The 21,989-nt window shown below is 37.1% G+C and overlaps 1 protein-coding gene across 4 annotated transcripts; it reads right to left on the bottom strand.

The window, feature by feature from the left end:
- SGO1 (shugoshin 1) lies at positions 1 to 16,580 on the bottom strand. 4 transcript variants are annotated; one of them, XM_077750895.1, is made up of 8 exons: positions 16,467 to 16,580; positions 14,300 to 14,448; positions 13,973 to 14,169; positions 9,836 to 9,912; positions 8,177 to 8,235; positions 6,422 to 7,222; positions 4,261 to 4,450; positions 1 to 4,034 (listed from the first exon to the last, which is right to left on the bottom strand). In XM_077750895.1, the coding sequence occupies exons 2-8, from the start codon at positions 14,439 to 14,441 to the stop codon at positions 3,932 to 3,934; spliced, it is 1,569 nt and encodes a 522-aa protein (XP_077607021.1). In that variant the 5' UTR covers positions 14,442 to 14,448; positions 16,467 to 16,580; the 3' UTR covers positions 1 to 3,931. The 4 variants fall into 4 exon arrangements, with proteins under 4 accessions (XP_077607021.1, XP_077607022.1, XP_077607024.1 ...); XM_077750896.1 differs by lacking the exon at positions 16,467 to 16,580 and adding an exon at positions 15,827 to 16,120; XM_077750898.1 differs by lacking the exon at positions 14,300 to 14,448.
- Positions 16,581 to 21,989: the final 5,409 nt, after the last annotated feature.

The following is a 21,989-nucleotide window of genomic DNA, read 5'->3' as shown; positions in this document are numbered from 1 at the left end:
TCTAGCTATAGAAGTCTTTAATGAGATACATCTAAAACATTAACATAGGAAGGCTTAAAAAAATGGAAAGAAAAGGATATAGTGAAAATGCTAATATTAACCATATACAAATATTAACCACATATAAGTTGCCTTAGCTATATCAGACATTAAAACAGCATTATGATGGAAAAAGAGTGAACTATTCACCAGGAAAATCAAATTTTGTGGAAGGTGTTATATACGTATGTGTGTATATATGTATATGTGTGTGTGTATATATGTACATACATATACATAGCAATGATGAATCAGGCAAAATTGGTAAAGACAAAAAAGTTGAAAACGTTATACATTATATTCAACAGTTAGAGAATTTATATTCTTTTCAAGCATATACAGGTAAACATTTGCAAAATTTGACAACTTTTACTAGTCACAAAAGACTTAAACACAATAAGAATCAACACCATATAAATAATTTTTTGATGTATTACAAAAAGAAGTATAACCCACTAACAACAACAACATTAATCTCCAATTTGGTATGAAAAAGTTTCTTTTTTATATAATAGGTCAAAAAAGAAACCACAAAGTTAGGAAATACTTGAAATCAAACTTGAGGACAGAGATATACACAAATAACACTAAAGATGTCATGCAGTAAAAGAGGCAAAAATGAATGCCTTAAAAAACTTAAAAGAAGAGTAGGGGTGCTTGGCTGGCTCAGGTGGTGGAGTATATGACTCTTGATCTCAGGGTCATGAGTTCGAGTACCATGTTGGGCATAGATATTACTTAAAATCTTAAATAAAAGAAATATGTAATTTCTATGAAAAACGTCATTTAACTGAATAGAATTAAGAATTAGAGAACTTATAATTATTTTTAAAAAATCAAGACAAAAGTTTACCTACAAAAGCACAGGATAAAATAGTTTCAGTGGCAAAGTTTTACCAAATGTGAATAAGTACAATTTGTTCCAGAGAGCAGAAATGGTAGGTTCAACTAATTTTAAGAGTACTACCAAAAATCTACATGGGAAAAGATATAGGCAAATTTATGATCATAGTATAAAAAACTCCTAAAAATATTGAGCAACATTTCATCCATGTCTTTTAAAAAAAATTGTCACTTATAAGAAAAAATATGGGGAAAAACTTCATGACGTTGACTTCTTAAATATAACAATCAAAAGCAAGGACAACCAAGGAAAAATTGATAAATTGGACTTAATCAGAATTAAAAACTGGTGCATCAAAGGACACGCCCAACAGTAAAAGGGCGACCCACATACTGGGGGAAAACATTTGCAAATCACAGAATGGATAAGGGGTTAGTTTCTAGAATGTTTTAGGAACTCCTCTAAGATTCAACAACAAAAACAACCGAATTCGAAAATGGGGATAGCACTTGAATAGACATTTTCCTGAAGAAGGTATATAAATGGACAATAAGCACATGAAAAGATGTTTAACATCATTAATCATTGGGGTAATGCAAGTCAATTACCACAGTGAGATGTCACTTCATACCCATTAGGATAGGTATTATGAAAAAAATCCACAAGTATTAGCAAGGATATAAACCCTTGTGCATTGCTGGTGGGAATGTAAAATGGTTCAGCCACTCTGGAATTCAGTATATTGGTTCATCAAAATACAGTATTACCATATTATCAACAATTCCACTTCTGGGTATATATATCCCAAAGAATTAAAAGCAGGAACTCAAGTAGACTTTTGTATTTCTAATAGACAAAAGTGGAAACAACCCAAATGCCCATTGATAGATGAACAAAATGTGGTGCACATATCCAGTGGAATACCAGTCAGACTTAAAAAGGAATGAAATTCTGCTATGTGTGGACATGGATGAAACATGCCATGACATGGATAAAACATTATGTTAAGTGAAATAAGCCAGATAAAAAAGGACAAATACTGTATGATTCCATTTATGAGGTACTTGGAAGAGTCAATTTCATAGAGACAGAAAGTAGAATAATGGTTACTAGGATACGGGGTGGGGTGGAGTAAATGAGTAGTTACTATTTAATGACTACAGAGTTTTAGTTTGGGATGATGAAAAAGTTTTGGAGACAGATAATGGTGATGATTGCACAACAATGTGTACATAATGCTACTGAACTATACACTTAAAAATGATCAAAATGACAGTTTTTATATTTTACCACTAAACTAAAAAACAACAAAAAAGAAAGTGTATAGTATCCAGGACATAGCTAGACAAATAAACCAATAGAAAGAAACTTTGCTGTGTGACAAAGAGAGTGGTATTCATCAGTGGGGAAAAGACAGATTAGTCAATGAATAGTGCTGGAGCAATGGGCTATTCTCATGGAAAATAAAATAAAATCAGATCCCCATTCCACAAAATGCTATACAGTTTAAAGACCTAAGTGAAAAAGCAAAACAACAAATTTTAGAGAAAAAAGCAAAAAGGTGACAGGACATTAATATTTAAAATTCTTGAACATCAAAAAACATAAAGTAAAAACAGAAAGCTACAACCCATGTAAAAAAAGACAAGTACTATCAAGTAAAAAAGACAATACTACCAAGAATATATAAAGAGCCCTATTCTATTAAGAAAAAGACACTAGTTGAAAAGTGGGAAAAATATATAGTAATTCATAGAAGTAATGAATGACCAATAAATATTTGAATTCTCACAAGTAATTAACTCAGTGAGATAATATCTCATACATAATTAAAGAAGAGCCATTTCACATTCATTGTCTTAGGTAATTTTATGTCCAATAATACCAAGTGATAGAACTTATAAATTGCTGTTAGGAGAGTGATGACACTCCTTGTGTCCAGAGAATTGGTACAACCACTTTAGAGAGCTGCTCCCCTTCTAGGTATCCACTCCATGGAAACTTAATCTCATGTGTGCAAGAATGTAGAATATTCACCACAGCACTAATTTGTAATGAAAATAGTGGAAGCAAATTATCTCTCAAAATAATAAGTCTAATTTATTTATATAACTGTACGATGAAAATAATCTACATCTGCCAACATGGATAATAAATCTCAAAAACAATGGTGAGTTAAAAGTTGCAAAAAGATATATACAATATAACATTCATGTAAAATGTTAAAATATGAAACAATTCTTAACATTCTAGGGATAAACAGTAAGAATACAGAAATACTAAAATTATAAAAACACTGAATTTAGAACTGCCCACTAGAACTTTCTATGGTGATGGAAATGTTCTATATCTGCATTGACCCTAATGTGGTAACGAATATTAAGGAACTATCCTGAAAGTCCACGACATAATAATTTGCTGAGGTATCACTGAACAGTGTACACCTAGAGCTTGGTACTCAGAGCTAATCACTTGCCTAGTCCCAGAAGCTAAGCAACCATCAATTCTCTAATCATTATCTCACATTTTACTTGAAATTTTAATGGTATAAAGGATCCCCAAACAACTTAAGGTATACCCTACTGTGTATGTCAAGGATTTATTTTATTCAAATCTATAAAGAGTTTCAAAGGATCCTTAGCTCATCTTCAAAAATCATTCATTCCCACTTTAAGGGAAAAATAAAGATGCCAGAAGCTTATAATTAAAACCTCTTAATTTGAATGATTATTCATTTCCAAAGTTTTCTCAGAAGATATATTTTGAGTAAAATGAAAAGTTTTAGGCCGTTTAAGACATAGGGCGTATGTCCAGTTATTTATATTTAAAAGAAAAAATAAACCAAATTTATTAGTGGTATAAGAAAAAAGCATCACATCTGAAATATAGTTTTGAAGAAATTTTCACGATCGAGAGTTCAGTCAAAGAATATTCCATGGCAACAGTTCAACCCTTTTGTGTACTATCTTACAGATTGTCTCTTGGAGAGACAGGAGGTGTAGAGGATGAATATAAACAGCATACAAAAAACACTTCACTGTATTTGCTTCATACTTTTTTTTTAGAACGGCGTCTGGAATCTTTTTTCTGTTTGAAAATAGGAGAATTCAAGAAACACAAATCTGTAAAAGGGTCTCCTCTTCTCAGTTTCCTGTAAGGGTAAGAAGAATTCTTAGGCATAATTCTAAGCACCCCAGTACCATCTTACTCCTCAATACAAAGTTATTGTAAAATATGCCAGTGTTAATATTCCCACTTCAGTTTTTAATCAAAATTTTATATTTCAAAAAGACTCACTCTTGAACAAAGCTCCAAATCTCTTCCCCCCTCCCCTACATTTATCACTAAAAGTGGGTTCCCACAAATCAGATACTTACGAAATGAGTGTGGGTTCCTTATAGTTCATACTGGCTGTGCACCTACGCTTAGGCAGAGACACTGCTGGGCTTTCTTTATTCTTTTTTGGAGAAAGAGAGAGTTTTCTGACTTTCAGTACAGGATACAAGGGGGCATTGGTGATATCCTTCAGGCTAAAATGAGGTGAGCGATGAGTTTTAGGTAGTGCACCTACAAAAACAACTTTTACTGAATATGGTTCCAAATTTTAAAAAAACACAGGACTTAAGTCATATGCAAGTACATATCCTAAACATCTACAAATCCAGCATTTTATAATATAGATTTTTTAACCTATTCATCATTTTTCCATCCCAGATAACACTGAAATATTAATCACTATAGATGTGAAGAGCTAATACAATAGGCTACTAAGACTTAAAATTCTTAAAAAAAAATTTTTTTCTAAGATAACAGGTGTAATGAATTTAAATTACAGAATTTCATTTTAGTTCTACCTTGCTCTGTAGAATCATCAAGGCCTCCATCTTTTTCAGTACTGTGATTTATCAAGTGGCTTCCTATAGTCTTAAGAAACCACCTTAACTCACTTTATTAAATAAATGAGAATTCTACATCATAGTCTCTGTGTAAACCAGCAGGAAAGGGATTCCCTCTGGTAAAACTAGTATGTTAAAAAGTTATCAATGTATTTCCTATCATAAGCATTCAAGTTACTCTATTTTGGAGCTCTATCTACATTGGGTGTCAAGTACTCAGCACACAAAGAACACTGCAAGACAATCTCTTCAAATAGCTTTAAAAAGCTAGTTGTTTTTCCAAGACATACTAAATTATAACTGTAAAATTACTATATTTAGCAACCATGTTCTCCAGACTTATCTAGGTTTCACATGCTGTCTTTTTTTCTCCACTTAAGCATTTTGTACTATACTAATTATTCCAACTTTTAGTTTGGAAAATATGGTTAAGCAACATCCAATCAGCTGGTATATTCTAGAATACTGCTTCTCAAAATTAATGTATATACAAATCCCCCAGGGAACCTGTGAAAAAGATGCAGATTCTGATTCAAGGGTATGGCCTGAGATTCTGCATTTTTAACATGTTTCAAGGTAATGGTGATGTGGATGATCTGGGGATTAAATTCTGAGTAATACTATCTTAGAGTGTAATTTTTTTCTTTTAAAAAGTATGTAAAATTTCAAGTATACACAAATATGGAGACAACAATATAATGAACCCCCAGTTACCCAGCTTCAGTAATTAGCAATATTTTGCCAATCTGGTTTGATTTATATTATTTGAGCCACATTAACATTATTATAGCATATTAAAAAAAAATTGTTGCAAACTACCATTGCCTAACTGGTTGACTTTGGAAAGTCATTTAAATTTTTTAGGCGTTGTTTTCTTATAAACAATATAAGCACGATGATACCTGCATTTTATAAAGTTCTTCTGAGGATCAAATGAAATAGCATGTTTTGAGAATGCTACAACATGACCACGTGTATTAGTTTTATCACAATAACAATTTCCCAGATGAGAATCTTTGTGGGCAGATGCAGGCTATATCAACGTCTGAACCATGCCTACTTTTGATCTAATAAGAGCAAGATTTTTAAGCGACAGTTTTTAGATGTCTTACAAATGTCTACCAAAAAATACTAAGCCCATCAACTGAGGAAAAAAGTTTGGTCTAGTGTTTGGCCACCTTCCACTAACTAGATGAATCAATTTAAAATCATGGTTCCTGTCAAACTGAATATAAAGCAAAGCCACTAAAATGATAGGTCACTGGATTCAAATTTGATTTCATTTTCAAAGGGCTGTTGTTCAGGTGAGTGTATAAAAGATATTTTAATTCAACCTAACTCCACCAAAAAGTTTTTCTTACCTTGGAAGTCTTCATTTACTGAAATTAAAAATGCTTTCTCCCTAACAAGCAGTATTTGTTCTTAAAGATTTAAAGTAGTTTAAAGCAGGTCATAGCCATACAATTGTGATTTCCACCCCCAACCTGCCATTGTTTAATCAGACTGTAACTTCCCCCAAAGAGACAGATGGCAAGTCTCTAACCTCCCCCAGAGAAACAGATGGGAAGTATAGCATATAAGCATCAGGAGTGATCATTTATTATAAACATTAAAAATGCAGGCAAACAAGTAGATCACTTACTGATAGGAGTTTTTATAAGCTTAGAATCCTCCATCTCTTTCTCGTCCCTACATTTTAGTGCTCTTTTAGGTCGAGGCCTGGCGACTGGGCTCCTTTCTGATTCACTGGAGAGACCTTGACTGTACTTGCAAGTGGGCAAATAGAGGTCATCAGAGTCATCTTCTGAACCACTTGATTCACAGATGCTCACTTCAGATTCATTGTTGTTTTCTCCTCTGTTAGAATCATTGTTAAATTTTGGTCGGAATGGAGTGAGATGAATTCCTTCTTCCAAATTAAAATTGTAAGCATCACTGGAAGTGACAGATTCATCCAACTTTTTTTTGGAAACAGTTTTTTTATTTTCACTTTTGCTCGCTTTATACTTCGATAGAGGTTTTGATTTTTTCCTTCTGTTAGCTTTTCTTTTGTCTTCTTTTGCACCTCCATGCTTGCTTTTAGTTTGTTCAGGTTTATACTCCAAAATATCTTCTTTTGTTTTAGTGGATATTTCTGGGTCAATCAGGTTTGGTGATAAGTTAATTTGATTCTTATTCCATTGACAAACATCTTGTTCTACATTTTCAGGTATGTGCGTATTTTCTAGTGGGTCTACACATCTAATTCTTTCCAATTCAAAGGACTGCTCTGAGAAATGACTGATTTCAAAATCATCCAAGGTACTGAACTGACATATATTATTAAAATGTTTCTTTAAACTGCGACGGACAGATACAGTTCTAGGTAAGACATTATCAGTAGATTTATCTTCATCTGAATTCAAATCAAATTCCAGTCTGTCTTGAGAAACAGGTACTTGCTCTGAGAATTTAAAAGGTAAATGAGAAAAAAAATAGTTTAACTTTATGGAAACTTTAAAGTCAGTAATGCTAAAACTCAAAATTAAAAATGAAATAAATGAAGTCATTCTGTAGTTTCCCCACATTTGCTAGAAGTAAATATAAATGTGGGGAACTTAATACCACCATCTAATTTATTTGGCAGTGATCAACTGATGGATTCTATCTAACTTGTGAGAGAATCTTACATAACCTCCAAACATATTCTAACTGGGAGTTTTCTGTGTCCCTAGTTGAAAGGTTTAAAGAAAAACTAGTTGGCTACATGTATCTATGGGTATAGGATTCAGTGGGAGAGAACCTCATATTCTAAAGTAGGACAAGTACACTGAGAAAATGGGAGCTAAGGTGTTTTTTGAAAGATGAGTAAAACTGGGATAATTACAAAGCCTTTCAGGGAAGAAATATAATAAGTATTTTTAGGAAAAGGTTCTGTTTATTCATAGCTATCCCTTCTTCAAAGTTTTGAGAACAGGGACACGTCAATTTAGAAGTGGAAAGAATAGCATGGCTTTGGAGGTCGGCTTTGAGTTTAAATGCTAGCTCTTGCCATTTGGGCTACTTCTTGTGGAATACTTTACCTCTCTGAGTCTATATAAAATGGGACCAACTGTACCTATATTCTAGGGTTGTTATGAGGGTTAAGTGAGATAATGTAAAATGGCTGACACATAGCTTGGCACATAGTAGTTCTCAGTAAACTGCAGATAGTTATAGCTGATTATAGATTTAGCAAAATAAATGGATATATTTTAAAACTGTTATACTCTAAAAAGAATAAACAGATTTGCACAGAAGAATGCCAGATGAGCAAACTTAAAATGTTAAAAAAGAAAAAAAATTTAATTATGTTACTTTTGTTCTCAAAGATCTCATCTTACCCGTAATAATAGTTTTAGATTTTCACTTGAATTACCTTCTATTTGGGACGATTCTCCTTGTCCTGGAAGGTGAGCTTCCAGAAGAAGAACTTGTCTAGCCAATAAAAAACAGAAATTTATTTAATAATTATGTAATAAAAACATTTTTTTCACTTTCATAATTCTATTCTAAATCTACTTAGTATCAAAGAAAACAAAAAACATTTATGCTGATTATATGGAACCTGGTTTGTTATGAATGACATTCAGCTCCACTGGAAGAACTGCCTTATCTATTTGGACAGTTCCTCCTGTTGACATGCCATAACTCATCATTTCATTTACCTGGAGAAACAGCCAATGGAAATTGACTTCTGTATTACAGAAATGCAATTTGATCACTCAACTCTTTAGCAGCCTACTTCATCGTTAGCCAAGCTGTAATTTTTTTTATTTTTGGTAGCATGTTTTTATGGTGCCTAACTACTGACCCCTGTGAAGTTAATACTATTTATTTTCTTTAAAAGTTTTGTCCCCCTGTGGCTCATGAAATAATTTTCTTTTTGCTTTAATACTATTACTGGCTGTTTCATTCTAATTATAATTTTATTCTTTATTTCCTATAAAGAATTTTTTCCTCTAGACATCAAAAATTAAATATAGGTTTAGGTAATAGAGTTATGGTAACTAATTAACAACAATTTCAGGAATCTTATAAAAATTCAATGACCCCATCTTACTTTTTAACATTACATAAATATTTTGTCAGGTCTTACAGTTCAACAGTTTCTTAACTATTCATGATTAAAAATATGGGGGTAGAATTTGTCTTAGTGATTATTTTTATAAAGAGAAGGGCACAGACTTGAAAGGGATATGAGGAGATGGTTTATAGCAGTTCTTAACTGGGGATAATCATATCCCCTCACCGGATGTGTGGCACTGTCAGGACACATATTTGGTTGTCTTAACTGGGGGAAGGCAGTGGCATTGGCATTTAGTGGTAGAGGGCAAGGATGCTGCTAAATATCCCAAAATGCTTAGGATAGTCCTCCACAACAAAGAATGATCTGGCCTAAAATGTCAATAATGCTGAAACAGATAAAGCCCAGCTAGAGTGACAGCAGTGCTCTCTATCATAATTGAGATTTTCATTCCACAGGTGTATACATTAGGCAAACTCACTGAACTGTGTAATTAAGATCTGCGCATTTTACTGTATGGAATTATATCTCAATAATTCATAAACAAAGTATACTTGATCCAAGAGAAGGGGAAGAGGGTTTAATGGGGTCTGACTGTATTTAGGAATGAACTGGATTAGCAAGACAGGGTGACAGCTGTGTTAAATGTGATGTTTTATTATATTTCATTTCTAAACCAGACTGTAGCACTGGTAAAATATACTGTCATTTGAATAAACAATCCTTCTTAGAATAAAAACATGGTATCAGAGAAATACAACTGAAGGAATTCAATTATATTTAAATAGTTAGCTTATTCCTAACATCAAAAAAGTAAATATAAGAAAGTTTTGGCTTAGCTATATGTAACAGAATATCAACATATCAAAATTTTTAAAATGCATTTTTTGTAGAGAAAACATCAGACTCCAAACACAAGAATCAATACAATGCAAATTTTCTTTCATAAATGTGTCACAGAATTATATCTTTTTTGACATTACTAATTGTAATAATGAATTTGATACCAACGGTAAATCCTTCACAAATAAATCCCTGGAGTTGTTGTCACTGCTGGGGGCCATTCCAGAGGGACATGCTTCCTGGTTCTGTTAATATAGTAAAACAAAGAAAACACTGGTACAATTGATATATTCATAACAAAGCATTCATTTATTCAACAATAAAAATGTACCAACAGTCTACTATGGTGCCAGGCCCTGTTCTAGGAATCAAGTCTACAGCAGCTAAAACAACTCTCTTAAAGCTTACATTCTAGTGTAGGGAAAGAAAAATTTTTAATGAAAGGGAAAAAGATACATAAATAATTTCAGAGAGTGATAAAGTGCTATGAAGGAAATACTCAGAGTTGAAGTGACCAAGACTGACTGAGGTTGGAGGTTCCCTTAGACAGATAGGGTGACTTTCATCTGAAATCTGAAGAATGCAAAGAAGCCCACCATTGAAAGGGGAGGGAAAGAAAAAGTGGTGGAAACAGCAAATACAAAAGTCATGATGTAGGAAAAGCCTTGCTGTGTTTAGAAAAGAAAGGCCATTTTGCCTGGAATCATATATGACCTCTCTCATAATGAGAACAACAGGAGGGGTTGTATATTCAGAGACCAGAGAACGTGGGGCCTTGGGAGTCTTGAGTTTGGATTTTAGTCCCAGTGTTATGGTTACTTAATTATTAAGCAGGGAAGTGAAACGTAAGTTTTAAAAAGATCAGTCTGACCACTGTATGAAACATGGATTGAAAGGGGCCAAGAACAGAAGTTAGGTCGTTACTGTAGTAAATCTAGCAAGACAGCTATCTGCTAGGACTTGAGTCCTACAGCTACAGAGGTGAAGCCCAGTGGAAGGTGTTGAGAGAACACAGTATGCGGAGACTAAATAGGTGTGGAGGTGAGGAGAGTGGGGAAAGAGGGAGAGGGAAGCCTCTTTGGTTCAGACCTGAGCAAATGGACAGGTTGTTTTATGAGATGAATAAGACGGACAGACAAAGGCAGAAGTACACAGTATCTTTGGGAGAGGGAAAATAAAGAGTTGTACTTTGTACAAAATGTTTGAGATCCTTGTGGCGCCTGGATGCCTCAGTCGGTTAAGCATCCAACTTCACTTAAGGTCATGATCTCATAGTTCATGAGTTCAAGCCCTGCATCAGGCTCTCTGCTGACTGCTTGGAGCCTGGAGCTTGTTTCAGATTCTGTGTCTCCTGCTCTCTGTGCCCCTTCCTTGCTCGTGCACTGTCTCTCAAAAATAAATAAACATTAAAAAAATGTTTAAGATCCTTTATTAATATTTAAGTGGATAACTCAAGTAGTAGTCGTGTGTGTGTGTGTGTGTGTGTGTGTATGTGTGTGTGTGTGTGTTGAGCCATAAATTTGGAAGTTGCCAGCAGACAGTGAGTGTTTAAAGGCATGGGAGGGGGGTAAGACAAGATGGGTCTAGGACAATTGACATTTGAAACTAAAGAAGAAGTGAGCAAAGGAGACAGACGTGTAACAGAAAGGACTAGGAAAGTATGGTAGTAAGAAAGCTAGGAGATTGAAGTATGTTATTATTTTAAGGTCAAGAAGAAAGAGAGGTGACCACTAAATTTGGTAACATGGGGGTTGTGGGGACCTTGGCACAGTGACCATAGAATGATGGGGATAAAAGCCAGGTAAGAGGGAGTTCAAATGTAAATGGAAGCTGAGGAAGTGAGGACAGTAAGTGCACTGTTGTCTCTGCTAAAGTTTGGCTGTGAAGGGAAGCAGAGAAATGAGGAGGTAGAGGGATATGAAATCAGCAGAGGTTTCATTTATTTTCTTTTTCTCTTAAGGCAAAAGATATTAAAGCACATCTGTATGACAGCTAGAATGATTCAGTCAAGGGGCAGATCCAGGTTGAAAGAGTGCAAACTTTCAGGACCAAAGTGCTTGAGGGGATGAGAAAAAGGGAATCTGATGCACAGGGAAAGCTTGGCCTTTGACATGTGTAGAGACACTTCTGCCCCTGTGACAGGAGGGAAGACAGAGAACAGTGCAGATACAGGCAGGTTTGTAGATTTGTGTTAGGAAGGTGAGAGTTCCAGACTGATTGCTTAGAAGTCACTCTAATTCAGTGCAGTTGTTTTTTGAAATTTGACACACATATAATATGCTGATGTTATGAGAGGTTAAAACTGTTCAAGAGAAACAAAATAATTAGAAATTTAATCCTATTACAAATTTTAAATTTAGTTTCAATTTAGCTCATGTTCTAAATTTAAGTAGTAGCATTACTGAAGGTAAATAAAGGAGAATATTTAACTGTAGAATAATGTAATTTAGTCACAAATTACTAAAAAGATCTATTATAAAATTTAGGAAACAAAAGCTATTAGAAAATACTTTATGATTAATCTTATAAACTAAGTTAACTATTGGTAGGCAAGAAAAACATTCTTCTTATTAAAGCATTTTAAGTTTTTAAGCATGTTAAGTCCATTACTGTTTAATTGACTTGATAAACATGGAAGCACGAGTATAGAATGATGGCTGAGGAGTGATGCATATGGCAAATGCATGGCAGAAAACAATCTTGATGTTAAATGCTAAGAACACTTTTTCCCAGCAACTAATTTTTTAAGTTTATTTATTTTGAGAGTGAGAGAGAGAGAGAGAGAAAGAGAGAATCCCATGCTGACTCCCCACTGTCAGCGCAGAGCCCAACATGGAGCTCAATCCCACGAACTGTGAGATCATGACCTGAGCTGAGATCAAGAGTCAGATGCGTAACTGACTGAGCCACTCAGGAGCTTCAGCTAATAATGTTTTAATAAATACTCAAAAAGCAATGATAAATGTCAAAAGGCCTGCAATAACAGTTCCCATCCCCCCATTGTTTTTGTGATCGTCTCACTGGGTATTCATTTCTCACTATTCTCTATATTATTTCACCAAAACTTTGGAAAGGGAAAAGGAACATTCAAATGTCTTTGGAGTAATTTTTTTTCCTTACTCGTTGACCAAACAAGGAAAAGAAAAAAAATTAGGAAAGATTTTATTCTGAAGGGGGGAAAAACAAACAACCAAAAAAAACCCCCACCTTTTAAAATAATTTAATCCTCACAATACAGGAAAATATCAAATCTTTTATAGATAATTCTCTGCTACACCATATATGCATATATTACATATATGTATATGTATGTACATTCTCTATGTCATACGTAGAAAAAATATGGAGTCACCTTTCATCACTGACTCCTGCTGTCAGTGGAGAGACGATTTTAATTCCCTTCCTGAGTCTTTACTCTTCCCTGATTCATGATGCTCTGGCTTTCTTCTCTGGTTTCCTGGCCTACCTGCCAACACAACTGTCTTCACTGGCACAGCAAACAGACGGCCACCCATAAGAAAAGTAAACTTGTTTCTGTGACTACCTGACATGCACCACTGCTTTCTGTCTGCCCCCAGTAGTTTTCCTAGGAAAAGGAAAGGAGATCCTGGCTCATCATTATCTCTTCTTGGGATACTTGTGCAGGGGGACGCAAATAATATCAAGCTTTTTCCACATCTGTTATATTTTGGCTGACCCTTCCATATAACCTTGAATACAACAGAATAATATTAAACAGTGAACAGCAAAATGTTTAAGATATTTCTTGTCTGGGAATTAATGTATACCTTTCCTTATTTGACCAACTAGTAGGTAAAAAATGACTCTCCAAAACACACTTAAATACTGCCCCCTCCTTCCCAAATTAAGGTAGTTCTTATAAGACCTCACTAGGTATAACAAAACTACATAGAAAAGCTAAGATTTATAGCGCCGATTGAAACTTTTGGACTAGTCTGCTTCAGGTACCACTATTAGATCTTTGGCTGAGTTGCCCTATATTTGGCTCACTTAGCTGAAGAGTCAAAAAGGACCAGCAGTGCAAAATGCTGAACTATTTCTTCTCTACCTTGTCTTGCTACCTGCTTTCAGAAGCAGGTTATACAAGCACAAGCCTCAATCATGTATACACCTGGAGTTTTCCTAACTGGCTGTGCTAGAGCACTGATGAAAGACGTTTTGATCAATTCACTGCTAACAGAGCTATCAGTCAGTAATGAATTTAAATAATATAATTGATCTAAACTACCAATTGACCAATTTCACATTTTTTCCTAAGAAAGTCAGCTTTTGTAACGAATATACCTGAGCAGTCTCTCCCATTTGTTGTGAAGTCAGTTTTCCTTTCAGTGCGTAGAGCTGACATGTGAGGTAGTAACATTCTCTTCTCAGCTGTAGGATGATATCTTGGGCTTCTCTCACTTTGGATTTTTCGTTTTCCAAAGCTACAGCTAACATTCTGTTGTTGTCTTGGTAGTTTTTTAACAGTGTAGAAGTATTGGCTGAAAGAGGATACATTTTTTTATTATGTATTAAATGTAAACTTAAACTTAAAAAAAAACACTTAAAACGTAAACTTAAATGAAATCACATCATTTCATGATGCAAATGGACAACACGAAAATCTCTTACTGATTATTTGGCATGGTGCAGCTATAAAAGACTTTCGTTTGCCAACCTCTGCCAAATTTTTACTCCTTTTCTCTTTCATTCGTTTCTTTATGTCTTCAAGACTATCTTGAAAGGACTTTTTAAGGCACCTTTCCTTGGCCATCTTCTGCCTAGGGATTTAAAACAACAAAAAGTATTTAATTTTTCTAAGAGATAATATCAAATATAAAACAAGACTGAAGACACAGGTTGTTCATAAAGAATGGCTTGAGTAGACTTAGTAAGTGTAGAATTAGCTTGAAGAAGCTGGCTAACCTGGTAATAACTTAGATTCTGCAGTTTTTAAATCTCATTAACATTTTAGCATACTCTTATCCTCCTCAGGTACTTTATAGGGAAAATTAAGAAATATGTATTTCAACCCAAAGACTCTGTAATATGTCACTTATTTATCTTTAACAAATACCCACTGGGGGGTATTGTATACAAGGCATTATGGGATATACTTAATATTATATTTTGATGTTACTATTATTTATGTTTCCTACAGACAACGTTTATGACCAGCATTTAGCATTTACTAGACATACGGCATTAGTTCAGAGGTAATCCTGTATGTGGGCTTTGTTTTCCACTTCTGCTCTACATTATTAACTTATCAGATCAGGTCACTTGATGGAATTAATCAAGTTATTCTTCCACACTCTTTTAGCCCAATACTTTAGATCTGCACACACTCTCATGAAAGTCAAGGTACTCCTCAGAGTTTTATAAACTATGTAGCACTATATACAATCTTAATCGTCTATTATAACAGTCATAGAACTAGAAAGAGCAGAACTGAGGCAGAGCAACATGCCAGTTTTCTCAGTTATTTTTAAAACTCAGTTCTGTTAGCTCCTAGTAGTCATGAGTATAGCAAACAAGACATTAAATAACTATTGTTCTACAAACAGTTGTTTTACATACAGTTAAAAGTAGTAAATAAAACAAGCAGTGATAGTGAAATACGCTGAGTATATTAATACATAAATATACTTAAATCCTTCAATGCTGCAAATCAGATTTGCTTAAATATTTTGCTACTAAGCATATCAAACTACTATTCATGAACATCTTTTACCCTGGATTGCACTTTGCAGATCACAAAATTGCAAAAAATAATTCCTGTTTCCTACAACTATATTACATTTTTCACTACAAAAGATACCTTCATTTCCTCTATGCTGGCCAAATATTTTACTGAACCTCACATTTTCTTGAGTATTTTCTCCAGCGCACATTTATCTTCCTTTATGCACTGTCTGGGGGTGTTAACTATAGACCTCAGTTGTTATTTTCTCTTTAACAACAGATAGGACATATACTGGGATGTTTCCAGTACAGCTAACACAACTCTTTTTTTTAAAGCACTAGTGTTAAGTGGGTTGTACAAAACAGCGTATCACAATGGAGCTTTTAAAGTTCGAACAGATGTTTGAAAGTGACACAGATTAAGTAACTGATCAAGTTAGTTTAGTAAAGTACCTAAAATAGTTTCGTTATTACCTTTTACTTAAAATCACCAGAGAAAACTGCCGTATGAGAAGTCCCCTACGTAGGCCGAAGGGGGTGTGGTGGAGAGAACGAATGAAAACGGGTCGCGGCGCGGGAGGGGTCGGTCAACAGCTTATTCGAGCAAAGGGTCCGGATTCGGAAGAGCCTAGAATATCCGATCTCCGTCATAATCCTTCCCTCACTGCCGCTGCGGGGGCGGCCAGGCAGGGCCCAGCCCAGCGCGAGCTTCTCCCGGCAGACCCAGGAAGCACAACAGAAGCGCGCCCAGCGTACCGCGCTGCACGAGAACAGCCGCCAGTCTGTGCGCCCGCGCGTCGAGCCTGGCTTTTAACTGCGGTAAATGCCCTTCCAGATCACTTCGTCCACAAAACTCTGCAAGGCAGGAGGCTCGTGTCTCCGTGTATTGAACAAGAGGAGACTGGAGCGTCGGAAAGCGCAAGTCGAGTGGGTGGACAGAGACAGTCAGGCGGCCAAACCCGCTCCACGACCGAGCTTCTGGCCACCGAATTTAGAACCCCAGAGAGACCTCTGAGGAAAGACCAACAAGGACCACGACCACCCTGTTCCACACCNGTGGTTGCCGGAAGAAGGTCCGGAGTTCCTCCTCCCACAGGTACGTCCAAAACAGTACCTTGGCCACCACTTCTGGCGCAGCCGTCGCTCTCCTTACATTCCAAGGCTTCGCGGGGCTGTCCGTCCGGCGTACCCGCGCTTCGGGCCCTCCAGGTCTAGGCTGTCTCCAGCCGCCCGCCGGCTAACGCCACCACATTCGAAATTCTCCGCCGCGCTCACCCATTGGCTGCCTGGCAGGCGGTCACGTGAGGCGACCGCGCCGCCAGGAGTCCCGCCTCCCGGGGCTGTCTCACGTGACTCACTCCGAGACACCACATCCGGGCATCTACTGCTCCTCCCGCCCCCCGCCTCCCGAGAGGGCGGAGTCATTAGTGAGCGCTTTGAGCTGTCGACTTTTTTCTTCTCGGAGTCTTTGACTTTTCGGGGTGGATCCGCCGCGAGATCTTTAAGGGTGGGTATTTTAGGGCGATCAAAAGCTTCCTGTTTCTTTAGTCGTACAGCTTCCCGTCTTTGGGATTGCACTCGAGGGCTCCCTCTTGTGAGAAGAATCTCCTTGTTTGCCCGCCGAAGCAGTCCGCCGGCTGCCCACAGGCGTCTCGTAGGGAATATTAAAAACCAAAATAGAAACAAATTTTGGATTAACAGGATATTAGGGAAACTGCAGATATCTGGAATATTCAGCCCCAGGTTCTTTGGCTGCCTCTGGCTCTTTAACCCTCTGGAAATGGCACAAGCATCGGACAGCTACTGACCCAGAAGTCTGGGAAATTTTCCTTATTGATATTTTATTCTCCCTTAGCCTTTCACCCAGTCCTGTCAATTCTACCTTTTACGTATTTTTCACGTCCAAACCCCACTATTTCCCATACTTCAATCCAGTCAAATACCTACTCTTACTATGAACTGGACCGGTACCTACTCTGACCGGAGACTCCACTCCCTTATGTTCTTCATAGAATGATGTTTTGACAAAGCAAATAAGATTCAATATGAAGCTCTTGAATGGCTTCTCACTGCATTTAAGACAGAGTTCAAATACCTAAAGGTGTTTCGTCGTTAATGAACCCCATGGTTCCGAGTTCTGCCTCTTCTGAATTTTCTTTCATTTCCTTGTAATTCATCTTGCTGCTTTTGCCCATGCTCTTTTGTTTGTCAAGAACAGTCTTTCCTCCTCTTGAGCCCAGTTAGTCTTACTCATGCTGCAGGTCTCACTCTGTAGAGGTGAATTCTTCCAGAAAGACTTACCTGTTCTCAAAGCCCCCTTAATAGTCCGGATGTACATCGTTAGTGCTATGCATGCACTTTCCCTTTGATACCCCTGTAGCATTGACTTGTCATTCATTTGCCTATACAACTTGCAGACGGGTAGAACTGTATTTGTCTGTTCATTGTTGAATATTCACCCTCTATTTAGCAACTTGCGGTTAGTCAGTAAATATTCACTGGGACAATAAAAGAATGAGTAAATGAAACCTAAGCAATTATTTTCAATTTAGATATTCAATTCATCATAAAGATTTTTTTTTTATTTCTAGGAGAGAGAGAAGAGGGACAGCGTGAGCAGGGGAGGGTCAGAGAGAGAGGGAGTCACAGACTGAAACAGGCTCCAGGCTCTAAGCTGGCAGTCAGCACAGAGCCCGACGCGGGGCTAGAACCCACGAACCGCGAGATCATGACCTAAGCAAAAGTCGGACGCTCAACCGACTAAGCCACCCAGGCGCCCCAGATTTTTTTTTTTTTTTTTAAAGATAACCAACATTTACATCCTTACCCTTGTCTAGTCCTCACCTCACACCTTCCTGGCTTGAGTGGAAAAGATTAGAATGTTTGTCTTTAGCCAACAACTTCCCCTCCAGGTGTTATGAGCCACATCTCCTCCACTAGTAGAGGTTTTCTAGAGTAGTTTTCTACTCTGGGCGCTGTGGCTTTAGGTTCAGAGGCATCAAGAAGAAAGGGTCAGCCCAGACGTGTTGCTGGTTTTGGTGGTAGGTGGCTGTACTGCAGCTCAGGGTCAGAGGCCCGCCTCTTGCACCAGCCTCCACAGTGGCATTAATCACGCCGCTCTGCGGGTGTGGGTGGTGGTGGCAGTCTTGGCAGTTGGCTTCGGCAGCGGAAGCTGGGACAGGGACCTGGCCACGTTGGCATTGGTACAGGTGCATAGCAGGTGCGACTTCGCGTGCACACTGCCACAGGTCTGCCCTGATGGGCCTGCGTGGTCCTCACCAGCGTCGTTCTGCTGGGCGTGGTCTAGTGCCTCCCAGGCGCTTCCCAGCACTACATCCTGGCCAAGGCGGAAAATTTGCAGCCAGAAATAAAAGCATTGCAAGGCATCTTCACCAAGAAGTTGCAGTTAGTGCAGAGCAGCTGGGTGGTCCAGAAGAGATGCCAGGCCGACTTACCTAGAGAATATGTGGAGGCTTGTTTCAGAGCTGTTTGGTCGGGACAGCTGCCACCCTCTCAAAGCCACCGTGTTCATCTGGATTCAGTTTCCAATGTGGATCTTCATGTCTGTTCCTCTTAGGAATTTTAGCACAGGGGCAAAACATTCAGATGTAGGTTTTTCTCTTCATGAACAGTTAGCTGCTGATGGGGTCCTGTGTTTCCTGACCTCACTGCACTGGATTGCACTTGGATTCGGCCCATCTCCGTTGGTGTCATCAGTTTATTAATAGTGGAGATTTTTGCTCTGCAAAAAATTGGAATGGCTCATTTTCAGATGTATATTACCTACTTTGTGTGGTATCCGTGTTGATGATTCCAATTGCTGCAACGGTGCCTTCATCAATTGTCCTCTACTGCTTATGCTCCAGATTCATGGGCCTTTCACAGAATTTGTTGCTGCGTTCTCTTATGTTTTGCCACCTTTGCCCAATACTGCTGACCAAGTCAGATTCAGACACTCCTAGTAAGGACCACTTTGCTGCTTTTTATGCTAAGTTCATTTCAAGAGATAGACATGCTTTCCAGGAATTTTAAAACAATTACAAGGGTCACTATCATCATATATTTAGGTTTAGAAATTCAGATGTGATTTAATTTACTTTATTTAGAATCATGAATTGTGTGAAGTACTGTGAGTTAAGATATAATCCAAATATATTTGACAATACTTAAAATCTTTTAAATGCTAGAAATGTATGTTTAATTGTATTGTAAAAGTACAAATGTGAATCAAAGTGTCTGGTTCTGCTTATAAAATTATAATTTCCTAGAGGTGCCAGAACTTTGGAAAACAGGATTAGATGCTGAATGATGTCAAATTATACTGACCAACCTCATAAAGTTTTATAAAGTAGGGGAATCCAGTAAGGTGATTCTTAAAATTTTGTAGGTGTAAAGGATCATAGACCCATTTGTATACCTACTAAAGCTATGGTTTTCTTTTCAGAAAAATCCTGGGACTCACAACATGGGGTCCTTATTAGATGACCCCCTTCATCTTTTCTGGTAATTCCTGGTTGAGAAATGGAACACACAATGATTATGAGTTAATATGTGACTTTTAAAGAATGGACTTGAGATACATGCAGTAATCTGTGTAAGAAAGTACCTAATATGGTAGGTGATGTTGCCTTTCAACCATCCTCTAAAAGAATACAAAATGGGTACATTCTAGGCTGAATAGAATAGAATAGAATAGAATAGTCTAGAATAGAATATAGCACTAAGTACTGTTACAGCCCAAAGTGGAAAATCTTAAGCATTGTTTGTTTAGTCAAAGGAAGGAAGGTGGAAGGGCAAAAGAAGTGATTTTATAAACTTCTTTATTTGGTAGGATTAAGTACCCTAATGGGTGTAAACTATGGTCGATGTTTAATATAGAAAACAGTAACAGGTAATATATATTGTGGATCTAGTTGTTTGCTTGTTTGATTTGAAAAGATGATGAAGCTAACTGCAGCTGGGATATTTATGAATACATTTGATAGTCATTAGAGAAGATTAAAAAGACAAAGAAAAAAGAATCAGAGATTTTAAAAAAAATGTTTTGTTGCTTGAGGCCAGAGGGTATGCATTGGAAAGTGAGAGCAGGGCTACTTCACAAGCATGTGACCTATGCTCAGAAAGGCCTTGCACTTGGTTTAATGCTCTGCCTTTGCCATCTTGAAATGCTTACTATTTTATCTTTGAGCTTGTGATTTGTAAGTGAAGTCTGATGAAACAATGGAACATGCCCATGAATAAACGAGATAACGTGCACTATGTGTGTCCATCTGTCTCTTGACCCAATTGCCGTATTGTGTTCAGGATGTCCACTAAATGGCTTCTGTGACACACTTACTTTATGCTTGGGGCTCCGTGCTCAGAAGGGCTTCATACTTGGTAGAGCGCTCAGCTGTCATCTTGGAATTCTTTATTTTTTTTTTAATAGTTTATTGTCAAGTTGGTTTACATATAACACTCAGTGCTCATCCCCACAAGTGCCCTCCTCCATGCCCAGTGGGTGAGGGGCACAGAGAATCCAAAGCAGGCTGCACACTGTCAGCATAGAGCCCAATGTGGGACTCGAACTCACTAACTCTGAGATCATGACCTGAGCTGAAATCAAGAGTAGGACATTCAACCAACTGAGCCACCCAGGTTCCTCTGTTGCTCTGGCTCATGTCAGAGAAATTACTGCCTATATTCTCTTTTAGGTTTTTTATGGTTTCAGGTCTCATGTTTAAGTCATTAATCTATTTTAGTTTATATTTGTGTACGGTGTAAGAAAGTGATCCAGTTTCATTCTTTTGCATATAGCTGTCCAGTTTTCCTAATATCATTTGTTGAAGAGACTTTTTTTTCCCCATTGCATATTCCTTCCTTCTTTGTTAAAGATTAATTAACCATATTATCATGGGGTTATTTCTTGGCTCTTTCTTCTGTTTGAAATTCTTAACAATTTTATCTTTGAACTTGTATATTCACTTTGTGTCTCACTGAACTTTCATGCTTCTCAGCCTACAGAGACTTTTAAAAACCTAATCTGAGATTGCTTATTATCAGACCATTTTAAGAAATGAAAGTTAGGGGCCCCTGGGTGGCTCAGTCGTTAAGCATCCAACTTTGGCTCAGGTCATGATCTTGCGGTTCATGGGTTCGAGCCCTCTGTCGGGCTCTGTGCTGACAGCTCAGAGCCTAGAGCCTGCTTCAGATTCTGTGTCTCCCTCTCTCTGCCCCTCCCCTTCTCATGCTGTCTCTCTCTCTCTCTGTCTCTCAGAAATAAATAAAAACATTAAAAAAAAAAAGAAACGAAAGTTAATTTTATGGAGCCAATGTGGCCCCATGGATATTAGCAAAACTTTAACTGAAATATATTTTAAAACATGCATAAAATCACTATTCTTGCTGCCCTTGTATAAATAACTAGGTCGAATTTAATGAGATGACTTATTTCACAAAGAAATCAATGCTACTGTAATTATCTTGGTAAAAATGGAGTGACTATAGAGAGAAAAAATGTACTTCAGTAGAAAACTGTGGTGTGCCCATTACAGATTCTAGTACTGTTCATTGTCTTTGAGGTTTTGTTATTAACAAACAAAACCCTGTATTGGACCCTGAGTTCTTCTGCTCCTTCTGGCTTGAGTCCTTTTATATC

Source organism: Crocuta crocuta, unplaced genomic scaffold (assembly GCF_008692635.1).
Source record: "Crocuta crocuta isolate KB4526 unplaced genomic scaffold, BGI_CrCroc_1.0 scaffold279, whole genome shotgun sequence".
Lineage (NCBI taxonomy): Eukaryota > Metazoa > Chordata > Mammalia > Carnivora > Hyaenidae > Crocuta > Crocuta crocuta.
The sequence above is the reverse complement of the archived record's forward strand: the minus strand, read 5'-3'. Positions and strand labels throughout refer to the sequence as shown.

Bases quoted from the DNA above. Each gene is read 5' to 3' on its own strand.
- SGO1 (XM_077750895.1), bottom strand. From the start codon at position 14,441: ATGGCCAAGGAAAGGTGCCTTAAAAAGTCCTTTCAAGATAGTCTTGAA. The intron at 14,170-14,299 runs GTAAGAGATTTT...ATCCTCTTTCAG, and splicing joins TGCACCATGCCAAATAATCA to CCAATACTTCTACACTGTTA. The intron at 4,451-6,421 runs GTAAGTGATCTA...TTGTTTTTGTAG, and splicing joins GCTTATAAAAACTCCTATCA to GTGCACTACCTAAAACTCAT.